Consider the following 14,977-nt stretch of genomic DNA (forward strand, 5'->3'; position numbering starts at 1 on the left):
CAGAGGGTAAGCAAGTTTCAACAAAAAAAAAAAAAAAAAAAGCCCTGATTCAATCTTAACATCTTGTGTCTTCCTTCTGCACATACAGGCTCTACACAGAAAGGCCATTATTTTCAGAGATGATGTGAATACCATCTTCAAAAAAAACCCTAAAGATGTGCTATTATACATGCACGGTCACAGTTAACATACACATTTTCTTTTCTCATAGGAAAGGAGGTTATCGTGACTTAGAGTGACAGAGTCTTAGGAACAGAGAAATTTCCTACCTTGAGGAGCTCCTGGGTCTAATCTGTTGTTCTTTCAGTCCGTTAGCTTGATTGAAAGGGGGAATCCGTCAAGAAGCTTGGAGAACGTTTGCCGCTGGGCATATCAGCAGCAGAAGTCAGACCCCAATCACTCTGAGCACCACGATCATGCCATCTTCTTAACCAGGCAAGATTTTGGGCCGGCTGGTATGCAAGGTAATGCAGCTGACGGAAGCAAAACTCTCTGGACTCGGTGCTTTTTGGCTGGTGCCTGCCAGAAAAGGGGAAAATTTGAAAACTGGCTTGTTATATGATCCTGAGACAAAAGCAACATAGGAATTCATTCAGCAAATAGTTAAGGCAGTGTTCAATTTTAAAGATATATTGAAACCCCATCCTGTTGGGGAAAGCATGTACACGTCGTAACTTTCAGTTCCCTCTTCTGGCTCTAGGAAAGGCCGACATGGACAGCCTGATCATGTACTCATTGCTCTCTTGTGGAGAGAAAGTCCTTCCTCCCATTCAAGTTACATACTTTTAAAAAAGCAAGTACACCTTACCATGGTAGTCCTTACCATTTCTGTCTAACTGTAGAAGACTAAGTTTCTTACTTGAGAGATGTAAGCGAATAGCTATTTACCTTCTTCAAATACCAGATGTGTGTGTGTGTGTGTGTGCAGGGATCACTAGGAATGCTCAATGCACTTTGCATTCAACTTTGCTTTTATTTTATTGCATTGTTCACTGTAGATTTCTTTTTCTAGGTAGCATACTATTTACTTTGATGCCTGCATTAATCTTTCTGACTCAAGGAACTGATGATAATGCGAAGTAAATTCACAAAAATTCAATGCAGATAAATGAGTCTGCCTGAGTTCTAAAATTTTGCTGCTCTGTGCAGCATTGCAACAAATTGAACCCTTTTTTCATTTCATTGGTTCCCATGTAGCTACACTGCAGAATGTGCATCCTGTAATAATTTCTCCGGACCAAACAAGCACTTTCATCTCTTATGCTGTGGTCTGTGGTAGGACTGAGGGTTCCTGTGGCTGTGCACATTTCTTGCTTCTACTTGCAGGTAGAAAAAAGGGACTAGAAAATAGAGCAATTTCTGAAGCAAAGCACTCTTACTAAATGTAATGGCTTCCAATGCAATAAATCTAGTATTAGGCATTCAAAAACACCCTCTGCCTTCTATGCCTCATTTTCCTTGAACACACCAACAGTCCTGCTTGCTCCTTGAATGTTCCCTGTGTCAGTCCCTAGACATTCCTATAATAAAACCCCAGAGCTTCTGCTGCTTCATGCCCTGTTCCAGCACTGCAACTGGTTCTGTGGCTCCAACCCTTCTGCCAGCCACCAGAGTCTACTCTAGTGCTGCACCCATCCTCTGCACCTTCAGACTCAAATCCTGCAACATACCTGTGAAGAAAAGGCCCCCATGTACTATCCAGTCATGCAGAAGCAGTGTAATACGTATGTAATTTAATGTAGTGTCAGTAGTACATTCAGCTCTAATGTCCAGAGCTTACAAATCTTCACCTAGCACCAAGGTAAGACTGACCCGCTTTCAGTCAGAAATGCCCTTTAGCAAGAAAGTTTTTGTGCTCATTTGCTGGCGAACCCATATTGTCTGAAGTAAATTTCTGCTTTTCCAGGTAGCTTATTGAAAAATGTACTGTGTTTTGGCTATTCAGCTGGAGATGCTTTAGATATTTGTGTTCAGTATCTCCACGCTCCCTTCACATTTCAGGGTCTGATTTCTCCTTCAGGTCTTGATTAGCAGGCCTGGAGTAAAACTGTTTTGGATGATACGTCAGGCAGACTTCCATGTCTTCAGAAAGATTTTAGCTTTTGCTGAGGAAAAGACAAGCTCTATGCACATGAAGGTACTAATACAAGCACGGGCAAAAAACCTCAGCCTACAGCTCTACCCTTTAATTGTATGGGAACCTTGTACATTTTTGGTGATAAATTTGTAAGTGCCTGAAGTAACACAGATGTCTGTGGAATCAGTCTCAGTCTGTCAGAGCCATTTCCTCTGTTTGACAACAATTGCAAAGAGAGAGAGAAAAATGACAATCAAAGGAAAGGAATCCTCGCTTCTTCTCAGGTAGTAAATTTATTGGGGTGTCTCACATAAAATCAACGTAATGGGTAAATAAATCAGACATGCTTTCTTTCAACAGGATATGCACCTGTTACTGGCATGTGTCACCCTGTCCGTAGCTGTACTCTCAACCATGAGGATGGGTTTTCATCAGCTTTTGTTGTTGCCCATGAAACTGGTCATGTGTAAGTCTAACTTTTAATGTTAGATTACTAAGAAAATATGGTGCTCCATCTCCTGCTTGCCTCAGGTGGTTTAATTTTAATGGCTATAAGAAAGCTATACTATTTTGATTTCTATCCCCTTCGAATGCATCAGTGGTTTCATCAATGAAGAGATAAGTAGGTGAAGAAGGGAAAGGGGAAGAGAGAGGGGGAGCTTGCTTTCTGTAGGGTGAGAATGAGTAAGAGGTCAGTAAGAAAGCTGGAATGCCCAAGTAGTGGAGACAGTAGCTTGTCAAGCATCTTCTTTCTTCTCATTGAAAGTGCTAACTTGTTAGATTGGGCACTTCTTCAAGAATGATAAGATGTTAGGTTGAGAGTAACTGATTAAGCAAAGATCTTAGCTGTCTGGATGAATGGATGTCAAGCACTGAGGGTCTCATTTTTATCTTCCTTAAGCAGTGCAGGCTACTTAGGTTTTTCTGACAGTGTCCAAGTAATATAGGAGGAATTTAGCAAAACTGGAGATGACCGAGTCACTTGTGTATTAAGTTGTACCAGGTGCACACTTGGAGATGCAGCATGCTAACCATGTTAGCTCTGTGGAGATGCAACCTGGTAACTGTGTTAGCTCTGTGTTTAAATAGATGCTTTTGATAAATGACTATACAAACATGAACAGTTAAATGTCTGAATGATCTGCTCCCTAACAAGCAGAATAACTGTTTTCCTTCTTCTGAAGCATAGGAAGTCATCATCTAGTTAGTTCGTTCCTGGTATTAACAATTAAAGTATAAATGAAAGAAAATTCAGAAAGTCCTTACCTTTTGGCATCAGAGAAGATCCATTTGAAATACAGATGATATCTGTAGAACGCAAAGAACAATTTCATTTTGCATCATTACATGTGCATGAGAAACTGTTTTCTTTACAGCATTTTTACCAGCTGAAGAGCAGAAACTGCCTGGGCTCTGATACCGGTTCTTTGTTACAGGCTGGGAATGGAGCACGATGGGCAAGGGAACAGATGTGGGGATGAGACAGCAATGGGGAGTGTTATGGCTCCCTTGGTGCAGGCTGCCTTTCATCGTTACCACTGGTCCAGATGCAGCGGCCAAGAGCTCAAAAGATATATACAGTAAGGACCTGTCAGCACTCAGCGATAGTTGTTTTACTAAAGGCAAGAGAAGTCTTTGCAGTTCCTGGGATGTGGGGCCAGTGTGCTGCCCTCTGCTAGACAGCAGAGAGGAAATGAGAGGCAACCCCAGTGCGGAAGAACAGGCACAAGTGTCATAAACTGGACTCTTGACTGTGAAAGCCCTTTTTATAAACACAGCCTTACAGGGGCCTCAGAGCTACTCTTCATCCAATTCTTACTTAGGCTTCTTTCTCCATTGCAAATGGCTGGTTTTGCCAGTCAAAACTGAGTGAAAACTTCATGAGCTGACCCACGTCTCCTACAGATGAGACCTTATTCATAACACAAAGCATAAAATAGTAACTGATTGAGACCTTAGAGCTTCAAGTGAGCTACCTCAGCGCATGAGGAGCAGCCCACCAGCATTGCTATTTTGAGACCTCAGAGTTAAACAGGAATGAGGAAAAAGCAAGCCTTGTTCTTGCCCTTTGCATAGGCAGGGCTTCAGCCCTGTGAATACAGTAGGTTTTGGATAAGAAGGCTTGTTTTCAGACTGCTGTTCTGTTTCAAAGCTCCATGAAGTCAGTGGAAAGTCTCCATGTGACTTCAGCATGCTTTGGGTTAGGCATTATATTAGGAATCCTGCTTCAAGTTGAAGCACATTGAGATGTTGCCCTCTGGCACTGAGAGTGGGGAAGCGTTTGTTTTCTCCCTCTAGTGACAGGAATGTAAAGTGCAAATTTCGTGTTTTGCAAGGGCAGGGAAGACCTGGAGATGCTTCTCCACAGTCTTCAGCAAATGCAGGGATTTTGCTGTAGGATCTTCCCACCCAATGGTCTGTCATGTTGCACTAGGCAGTATTCCTGTAGAAGGGACTGTGATACTTTGGGGAGCAATAACTATAAGTAAACAGGACAGCAAACAGGTCAGAGAAAAGGAGTATTGCCTTACTAAGAATAAGCACTTGGATCTTGCTGATCAAGAAAAAAAAACACCACATCTCATGATTATTTTTTTTTTCCTGTGTATCTTTCCACAGCTCTTACGACTGTCTTCTTGATGACCCTTTCAAACATGATTGGCCTAAACTTCCTGAACTGCCAGGCATCAATTATTCCATGGATGAACAGTGCCGCTTTGATTTTGGCGTTGGCTATAAAATGTGCACAGCGGTATGTCCAAGGCAGTCATGGTGAAGACAAACGTCCATTTAGCAAGTTGGTGTCTGGCCTTATTTAAAAGCTGCAATATATGCATTTTCTCCTAATTGAAGAGCAGTTAATGGAATAGTTTAAACAGATCTATAAAGAGGAGAGAGATATTTATGGGTGGAACACAGTCCTCTGGGTAATTTGGTTTAACAGTCAAGTGGACAGCAATGCAGTCCACATGACACAGACTTGTGGTATTGATCCTAAGGAAGAAGGGAAAAAAACTCACTTTCTTCCTACTTCTTCGTGTCTCCACCTTTCTTCACGCCACCAGCTCAGGACTAGAGGATGCAGAGAATAAGCAGTGCCCTTTTCTTTATGAAGATACTGTAGTTGTGGGTATTCATGTGTTCGAGATGAACTGACTGGGTGGGTTGAATGCTTATCTGAAAAGTATTAATAATCTAATTTTGAGTTTCGTCTCATAAATGTTCTGCATTTCAGTTCCGAACCTTTGACCCATGCAAGCAGTTGTGGTGTAGCCATCCAGATAACCCATATTTCTGTAAGACTAAGAAAGGACCTCCACTTGATGGCACAGAATGTGCCCCTCGGAAAGTGAGTATTGTGGTTTTGCTATGTTTAAGTTGAAGAAGGAAAAAAAAAAACAAAAAAACCCCAAACATTTATTTGGGTTCAAGGGCACAGGGGAAGACAAGGAATTGCCTAGCATCCCCTGGATGGAGCCAGAGGAAGGCAAAAAAGGGAGCTGTGCTCTCCCTTTTTGCTGTTCTGTGAACTGTGAAGGTTTACCATAGTACAAATAAATTTTGGACATTGAAACGACAGCCCACTTCTAGCATCCCTCTTCTGTAGCCGTTTCGTTATGTTTTTTGTATTCTTGTCTCATCTGCCAAGTGTCCATAAAGTGCCATGAGCAATCCATGGTAGCAGATAATGCTGTCACTGTAGGACTGCTTCTTAGTGCTTGTGGTCCAGACATCCCATAGGTAAATATTTGTGTAGGCTTAGGATTAGCTCTTTTTTTTTCCCTTTTGTATGCCCATTAATGGGTGTCCTGCTGCTAATTCATTTTTAATTATAAAATTATGCTCAGATAAATGTTTGTTTAGCAGATTTCCTGTATTTTGAGATACACGAAAGCAAATCATACCAGCTGCATATGCCCTAGCAAGCATCAAAAGTACACACTGCTCAGTGACTAGTCCTCTGTTCCAGCCCATTTGTGTAAGCATGATATTTGGCCACTATGAAGGGAAAAGAAAACCAACAATACACACTATTCCTCAGCAAAATGTTTATCCTGCTAATATTCAGAACATTAAAATTACTTTTTAAAGGTGGTAGCGACTAAGCCTCAAATGATACAAAGACTTACTTAAGTGGAGAGTGGGGTGGAAAATGTTGAGCTACCTGTTCCCGCCCATGGAACGTTTGGGGATCAGGTACCCTCAGACCCCAAGTACATAAACCCTCACTCCCTTTGTCCTCTGGAAAGTCCCTGCTTGCAGTCTATTCTCTCAGATGTCCTTTCTCAGCCCATGCGATCACCTCTGTATTCTTTTATATTTTACCACATTTATACAGTTGGTTTGTTTTTTGTTTCTGTTCTCATCTGTTTTCCTTGCCCAACTTCTCAGTGGTGCTATAAAGGTCACTGCATGTGGAAGAACACTAACCAGCTGAAGCAGGATGGCAGCTGGGGACCCTGGACAAAGTTTGGCTCCTGCTCACGAACCTGTGGAACTGGAGTTCGCTTTCGAACACGCCAGTGCAACAGTCCAATGTAGGTCTTCTGTCTGGATGGTAGTTCCAGTCAAGTGGAATTGTTATAGGCGTCAGTTTAAGTGACATTTATATTTTGTCTGCCAAAATTCACATTCTGTTCAAGCCCCTTGGAACATGGCTTTTTGCAGGGAGCCAGGGTCATGTTTGGAGTATTCAAGAATTTCCAAAGGAAAGCCTGTGGAAAACCATCCCGAGGTTGATAGTTGATGTGTAAGACAGTCAAGAGTACATACTGTGTGACCTCAGCAAGCTGCAGGGTAAACCTAGATATTCTCTAATTGTAAATCAACTATTGGCAGCATGTATGTGCTCATGTATTACTTCTGCATTTCAGCCTCTGCACAGGCAAGCACAAAGGTTATACTGCAAGTGTGTAGCTGTGCCCTGTAACTGCTCTGGTTCCATTTCTGTCACTTCATACCCCTTTTTTGCAAAATCATCATTTCATAGAGTGAAATTTCACTTAAGAAAGAAGAAAAATCCCCAGACCTAGTGTCCAGAGGGTTTTAGAATCTCTTGAATATTTTCTCTTCACAGGCCCATTAATGGAGGTGAAGACTGTGCTGGTGTCAATTTTGAGTTTCAACTTTGCAATACAGAGGAGTGTCCAAAGCACTTTGAGGACTTCAGAGCGCAGCAATGTCAGCAACGCAATTCCCACTTTGAGTATCAGAACAGCAAACACCACTGGCTGCCATATGAACATCCTGACTGTAAGTTCTGTTATTTGCCTTTCTCACAGATCAGTCCTGGAATCTCACAGAGCTTGTGAGGGATCTTGTTCATTCAGCCATATAAAGACTAGAAATAACCAGTGTGTCAGTGAGTGGTGAGACTAAAAAGCAGGAAAAAAGGATGGCCCTAGAGGAAAAGGGGGAGTGCCATGCGAGACAGTTATAATTTCCCCAACCCTAGGCTAACTAGCTTCCCCTGAGTTTCATCCTTCTCTTAGTGAGAACATGATGTAGCAAGAGGCTTGAGGCCCTCAGCTCCTGCTGGAATAGCTGGTGGGTGCTGGTAGCATTTAACACACTGCACTGGCAAGCTCTGGCTCTCTGCTGTTGGGGCAAAGCATGGAAAGCTGCTGGCTGGGTCATGACAGACTCTTCCTGCCCTCTCTTCCATGTGGCTGTTCATCTACCTGAGTGCAAAGTGTCAATGTTTAATTGTGGCTGCTGCTAGTTACTTCCACTGAAAGTATTAGCAGTGTTTTTCTAATGGCACTACTTCAGAAGTCCTTCTTAGCATTTTCCAACTCTTATAGATATGCCTCAGCCTGATTCTGTCAGTCTTCATTGCTGACATTAATCCTAACCCAGTAGTTAACCTTGAGTGACAAGGACAGCTTAAAGCACAAAGGCAGCTTCCTAGCTCACTGAAAGGAGCCTCTTCAGAAAGGAACTGATTTCTGTGAGAATATCTCATAGTGATAGGCCCATAATTCACAGAAAAGCAGATAAGTTGCTTTTTGTCCCCGCACAGCTGTCTGTTTAAGGTCCTTTCTATTTCTGTCATATTGTCTTCACTCCTTTAGTGGGATATTTTCCTGAAGCACATCTGGATTGCTGTTAATTTATGCAGTTACTTCTCTTTCCTTGCTATGCAGCTAATAAGAGATGTCACCTGTACTGCCAGTCCAAAGAAACTGGAGATGTTGCTTATATGAAACAGTTGGCACATGATGGGACTCGCTGTTCCTATAAAGATCCCTACAGCATTTGCGTTCGTGGAGAATGCGTGGTGAGTGACAGCTTCCCAAGGTCATTATGGAGTTTGAAATGTGCTGTTGTGGTTACCAGCAACTTTGGAATCAATCTGCAGAACTCCATCAAAAATGCAGAGATGGACTTTGTTTCTGTTTCTGTTTCTGTTTCTGAATTAAATATTTGCAGCATCATATTTCTCATAATTTCTTGGGATTTAAATTAAATTAGAGCAATGGCACAGATCTATTCCATAGAAATAGTCCACTTCTCTTCAACTGATTGGTTCATTTGCCTTTTTTGTACTTAGTTTTGTGTCTGAAAAGAATTGTGTCTATTTTTCTGTCTTTCCCATCTCTCTTAGTCTTGAAGTACAGTGACTATAACACAAGAATCAATTCCTGTTTTTCACCTGGAAACTGTTATCCAGTACCAGATTTGCAAGTAATTTGTGTTTAAATAAAATAGGTCAGTGTTGTGTGGTAGTTTGTCCATTAATTTTGAGATGGCTTCCCACCACAATTTAAACTTAGAGCCAATGACAAAGCCTTCTCTCTTTTTTTGGTTCTTCCTCCTGCAGAAAGTGGGTTGTGACAAGGAAATTGGTTCCAACAAGGCTGAAGATAAGTGTGGTGTCTGTGGTGGAGACAACTCTCATTGCCGAACTGTGAAGGGAACCTTCACCCGCATTCCCAAAAAGCTTGGTAGGAATCTCATTTTCATGTATCTGGATAGCTTTTCTGTTGCCTCTGGTGTTTCTGTCATACTTACTGCTTTTGCAGACTGGTCAGAAATGCAACCTACTTTAAAGCAACAAAACACAAGTTGTAAACTAATGGTCAAAAGTAGCGTAGTTATTGATAAAGAAGTGACATCTTTAAAACAATGTCATATTTCTGTCCTTTGAAGGACTTATTAAAAGAAAGCTTGATTAGTCAAGTGTATCAAGAAATACCATGCAGAGCATGTTTAGTTGTTCTTTGCAAATTCCCAGCCAGACAATGCTTGTGAAAAGTGGAGATACTCTGAGTTTAGCAAAACAAAAATGCGCCATTCTTCTAACAGTGAAATGCAGAAGTCGTCGAGGTACTTTGCCTGAGACTAACTATAGCCTGGCTCTGTCTCTGTCTGTAGGAGGACTAGAGGAAACATTTTTTTTTCCCCTTTAAGCTTTTCTCAAGTTTTTCTTCTCACAACAAGCTTTAAATGGAAGTCTGAATTTATGTGCATATGAAATGAGTGTGTGGATCCTCATGTCAAGTTGGTTTTGTATGATGCTTTCTCACAAATTCTAGCCCTTTAGTCAATAATAAATTCAGCTGAGTTCTGAATCAAATATAAAAACATTTTGACAGGAATCTGCATTTCTAATACCCTTTAAGTTATGTGGCTGACATGCACTACAATAGCATTCTGCTAGCTCAGAACTAAGAATGACCTAGATAAAATTTTCAGACTGTACTTTGGGGTATTTAGCAACATATTACGTATCAATAATAATTGAAGATCTCCTTGGACTTCTTCAGAAATTTCTATTTAGTCAGTTATTTGTTAAGCCAGGGCAGTATTATCCTTTACATTTTGCTGTGACTATTTTGTATTTTCAGTCCGGGGAAGCTACTCAGGGATACATATCTCCTTTATGACTGTGAGCAGTTATTTCAGGAATAGAAATGTCTGATAGAACTAAGTGCTTTAAGATAGAGTGGAGAAAGGCTAAGGCATAGATTACATGAATATCTGCAGTAACAGTTTAGAGGCTGGTAATTGCTGCCATGAAGCAGGCTTTACTGCAGCATTAATAATTACTATTGGACAGTGAGCAGCCGAACTGAACTTGGACAAAGATAAGTTCATGTGCAACTGGAAATAAAATACATTAAATATTTTGCTGAAAATACTTATTAATTATTACTAACTAATTGGAAAAGTTTACTCTGATTGTAATTATCAAACTACAGTAGAGAGCCCTTCTGAAAGGGACAGTTCTCTGGAGGCTGATGGATTGGACACCCAATAATGCAAGAATCACTCAAACTTCAGCAGCAATGGACTTAGGAGTATAACTTGAGCCTCATATATAGGACTGTGTATTTCTGGACCTGGCAGCTACTGTGCTTTCAAAAAAAAAAAAAAGTGCTCAGTCTTATAAAAGCATGGCTGATTTTTTCACTAAAAAAATTTTGAGAGCAGAGGGGATATTCATGTCACAACTCTGAATCGAGTCCAATAAGAACGTTTTCTCATGAATCTGGTTTCTGTTGTCTACACCAACAGTTTGCAGCTCCTAGCTGTGGTTTGCGTCACTCTCACTCTCTGGGAGATGAACAGGGCAGTCCAGAGGCCAGCAGTGGCCAAAACGTGCTACTGACCCCACCACGTTCTAGCTCAGCATTTCTGCCTGTGGGCCAGTGAGACACACTGCATTGTCTTCTGGGGCGCCAGCATGTGACTGGATGTTTGCACAGTATTTTCAGCATCTGGAAAGCATGAGAACTCAAAGTCACAGTGCTAGGGGAGAGGTCAGGGAAGGTAGCTGTTTATCAGCCACTTAATTGGAAATGTTTAGGAAAGCAATAGAAGCGTTTATGAAACGTTTATTGTTTTACAGTAACTTTGGCAATCTAGTCATTAAAAAGACTAATTGACCTCTTCCAACAGGAAAAGATTTAAGCAAGAGGTGCCAAAAAGAATTCAAGTTTCTGGAGAATGAAATCTGCAAGTATCCAACTTAAAATCACCTACCTGAATTTTTACTGGTCTGACTTTCATTGACTATTAAAATTTACTAGATGTGTCTAATTTTGCTTTAAATGCATGGGAACATGTAACATAATTCAAACTTGTAAAGACCATCTGGCTGACAATGTAGTCAATGAAATAACAAGACTTGGCTCCCATAGCACTAATTACAGGCATTCTATTTAAGGGAAGACAAGAAGAGCATTTACTTTGCCCAAAGGAGCACGCAGTATTTCCCTTTCTGAAACAAATGAGTCTAAAAATATGCTGGGTAAGTTTCAAGTGCTTGCGGAGAGAAAGGCATCCATGGCAACTTGAGAGTTCTTGCTGCAGTTCTCATATCCATGCAGGCATTGACAGATAACGCCAAGTCAGGCAAAAACTTTGTTTCATATGCTCAAAAGACAGTAAGTGAAAAGATTAACAAATGCTGTTTGTGCAGTCACTCATCAACCAAGAGCACGATTTTACATATTCATTTTCTTCACTTAGATTTTTTCCAGGGAGCTGGAGTATGTCAAGCATATGACAAACTACTGATGCATTGGTTAGTCCCAGAATCCCCAGGATGAAACAGAATTACTGAAATGCTACATCTTGTGTTTGCAGTGCACAAATACTGAAGTCTTGTTACATCTACACTGCTTCTACAAAAGGGCTGGATTACTCAGGAAGATTCCATAGCAGAGTACAAAACAGGGAGGAACTTACTCAACTCTTAGAAGAGGGATCTACAGAGATCATAATTAAATTTGAAGCTGTTAAACATAAAGTAATAGAAATATGAAAATACCATGCACTCAAAGTGCTTATGATGCTCTTGTTTGAAACTTGATATAGAAGTACCTGGAGACAGGTCCCTAGGAGGGTTTTTAGTCTTCCTAATGACAATACTTACTTAAGGTGACACTAATTACCTGTGGTTTGGACTGATAAAAAATTGAAATTTAAACTAAGAATTTTTTTCTTTGGGAACAGCTTTTTACTTTTAGCTGTAGAGAGCTGAATTCAGCCCTTTCGCTTAAGCAGTAGCAATGTAATTGATGCATTTTACTTTCAGAGTTGTAAATAGTTTGCATTCACTTCCATATGGACAAGCCTTTTCTCATGTGTAGTGACAATACACTCTGTCCTACGCCCACCTTTCTCTAGTCTTTGATGTCTCAGAAGTAAGCAGACACACTTAAGACATTACCATCTAACATGACAGTAAGTAAACTCAAATCTAACAGCCTGGCTGATGGGGGATTTGGAAAAAATAACCAGGAAGACTTGTGGGTTTTCCCTTTGTATGCTGAGAAACATAGGAAACAGTTTTGCCTGAATTGTTCATTGATATGGCCTATAGCAGCGTAGCTTATCAAGAGGCAAATAGATTTGTAGCTGGTTTCTCTTCTCTCTTTGAAAGAGGAAAAACACAAGGAGGTCCTGTCAAATATGTTACAAAACTATTTGCTCAGTTTCTTTCTGACAATGCTGCTTAGTTGAAGATGGATGCCCTCTTCTGCAAGTAGAAGCTGGATAATGTAGTGCACTCTTAACCATGGCTGTTACTTCTTCCCATCTCTGCTTTCTCCATCGACTACTACACATGCCAAAGGGTACCTTAAGATGTTTGATATCCCTTCTGGTGCTCGACATGTGTTTATCCAAGAAGACGAGGCTTCTCCTCACTTTCTTGGTAAGTATTTCTTTCCTCAGGTGTGGCTTTAAGGCATGATGAGAAGCACAGGGCAGTCATGCAGAAGAACCTGAGAAATTAGATAACCAAATTCAAGCATTTAGGGTAAATACATGCATTCAGAATTGCATGTTAAGAAATATTTGATTGCAAGCTTAGCAAACAAATATTGAATTCTTCAAGATAGTAAACTCATCCTAATTTGCATGTTTGCTAACAAAAGCATATCATAACTCACATTAAAACTGGCGCTGACAGTGTAAAATCTATGTATTCTATTATGTGAATCAAATTCAGTGTCCATTATTATTATTATTTGCTGCAGATTGTAAGCAATAGATTTTAAATTGAAAGATGACTGGGGAACTTGTGATATATTTGCAGTCTGTTTCATTTCAGATTTTTCTCATGTAGGACAGTTCATACTGTTCTCAGTCCATTACTTACTGCGTACCATTTTCTCATGGTTAAGGGATTTTTAGCTCACATGATAGGGATGAGATCTTCCATGGATTTTAATGGCTTTTTAATCAGCTCCTTATGTGCTAGGACAGTGTGAGAGTTGTAAACCCTTCAGGGAGAGGTAGATTAGTTATTACAAAGAAAATTAGAAAAAGAAAACAAAGAAAATAGAAAATTAAAAACCAAACCAACCAACCAACCAACCAAAGTTGTTTCAACTGCGATGATGTCAGATAGGGAAACATGACTTTCAAGGTTCAAGAGCTTCGTTTTGGACCAAGCATAGCTTTGCTTTGGCAGCAAATGTCTTCGTGAAGCTACTTACTGCAGAGCTCGTGCATTTGCATTACTGTAATCATAGGAACTTGTAAGATTTCTGCGTAGATTTTATAATGTTTTATGGTACACTGAAAAAAAGTTGTACAACAGAATAAAGAACAGTACATTTTTCAGCTTTCTAATATATTGGCTTCTAATTGGAGCCTAATAATAATCCCCATACTACATGACTTCCAGTGTGTAGTACAGGAAGCCAAAAACAAGTGGTTTCCCAAAGGTTCAAATGCCTCAGCTCTTTACTTAGTAATTTTAGCATTTGGTACATACGTACCCAAATGAAAGTAAAATGTGATTAAAAAGTTCAATTTTTGTAATTTGAGGAATATAAGAAATACACTTCTTATCTCCTGAGGGGTCTGTTACACTAACAGGCATTCCCAATAATACTGATTTTGGTTATATGCAAATAAGGAATGACAGGGGATTCTGAAGATTTGACCTGAGTTCCTTGAGACTACCTGTGCTTCTTGGGAGCTAAGCTAATGCAGGAAATATGCACACTACATAGGAAGAGGTATCTCAATCTCTCTCTAGTTCTCTGTCTATAACTAATTCATGTGGACAGGGAGGTACAAAATTGAAGCAAATATCCGAAGGTACCTGTCATCAAACTGGAATTTGGAGGCTGTATGAGATGGTCTTGGAGGGTCTTTCTCTGACCTAATACATCTACAGCGCTTGCGTAGTGCATTGGGGTTTTTTGCAAAGGACCTTCTGTAATATCTCCTGTCAGGTTTCACGTAAGCCACTGTGATTGCTAACAATATGATGGGAGGCACGACTGCCACTGTTTTCAATCCTTTTAGCAATTAAGAACCAGGCTACGGGACACTATATTCTGAATGGGAAAGGGGAGGAGGCCATATCACGATCTTTCATTGACCTGGGCGTGGAGTGGGAATACAACATAGAAGACGACATAGAAACTCTCCACACTGATGGGCCCTTGCACGATGCAGTGGTTGTGCTGGTACGTTAACATATCAAGCAGTGGGAATATGGTGGGTTTGTCTTAAATTAAAAAAGTGCACGGCCAGTATGGAGCTTGCACTGAGATAAAACAGTGCGGTGTATTGCCTCTCTGAAAGACTTGTGCCAGTGAGATGGCTGATAGGCTGAAACCCTTGTCTCACTAGCTGCGACCCTCTCATAAACTGCTGCCTGTTCACGCAGCGGTACCATGTCAATCAGAAGCCAAATATATTGCATTTCTGACATCAGTGGGACACAACCAGTGGACCAGAAAAGGCATGGCATATCAAACCATGTTTGAGACCAGCCATACTCTTTAGCCAAGTAAATGATGTGGCCACAACAATCCTTTCATCCTAGATGATGGTGTCTTACTTGGCCAGCTTAGAATGCTGACATAGAAAGATCTCTCATTTTAAATGGCTCTGTGTTGATCTTACTGTGGTTAGTTCTAACTGGGA

General features: G+C 40.6%; 1 protein-coding gene across 1 annotated transcript in view; it reads left to right on the forward strand.

Annotated features, from left to right (window-relative positions):
• Positions 1–14,977, forward strand: part of ADAMTS3 (ADAM metallopeptidase with thrombospondin type 1 motif 3) — a 130,152-nt gene that overhangs the window by 103,740 nt on the left and 11,435 nt on the right. The window contains exons 7-17 of the mRNA XM_082051279.1: positions 308–464; positions 2,438–2,543; positions 3,514–3,657; positions 4,697–4,829; positions 5,313–5,426; positions 6,470–6,615; positions 7,155–7,330; positions 8,224–8,357; positions 8,901–9,024; positions 12,663–12,743; positions 14,351–14,514. Coding sequence (XP_081907405.1) covers positions 308–464; positions 2,438–2,543; positions 3,514–3,657; positions 4,697–4,829; positions 5,313–5,426; positions 6,470–6,615; positions 7,155–7,330; positions 8,224–8,357; positions 8,901–9,024; positions 12,663–12,743; positions 14,351–14,514 — 1,479 coding nt within the window. The remainder of the gene's footprint in view (positions 1–307; positions 465–2,437; positions 2,544–3,513; positions 3,658–4,696; positions 4,830–5,312; positions 5,427–6,469; positions 6,616–7,154; positions 7,331–8,223; positions 8,358–8,900; positions 9,025–12,662; positions 12,744–14,350; positions 14,515–14,977) is intronic.

This window comes from Streptopelia decaocto, assembly GCF_964273445.1.
Source record: "Streptopelia decaocto genome assembly, chromosome: 4".
Classification (NCBI taxonomy): Eukaryota; Metazoa; Chordata; class Aves; order Columbiformes; family Columbidae; genus Streptopelia; species Streptopelia decaocto.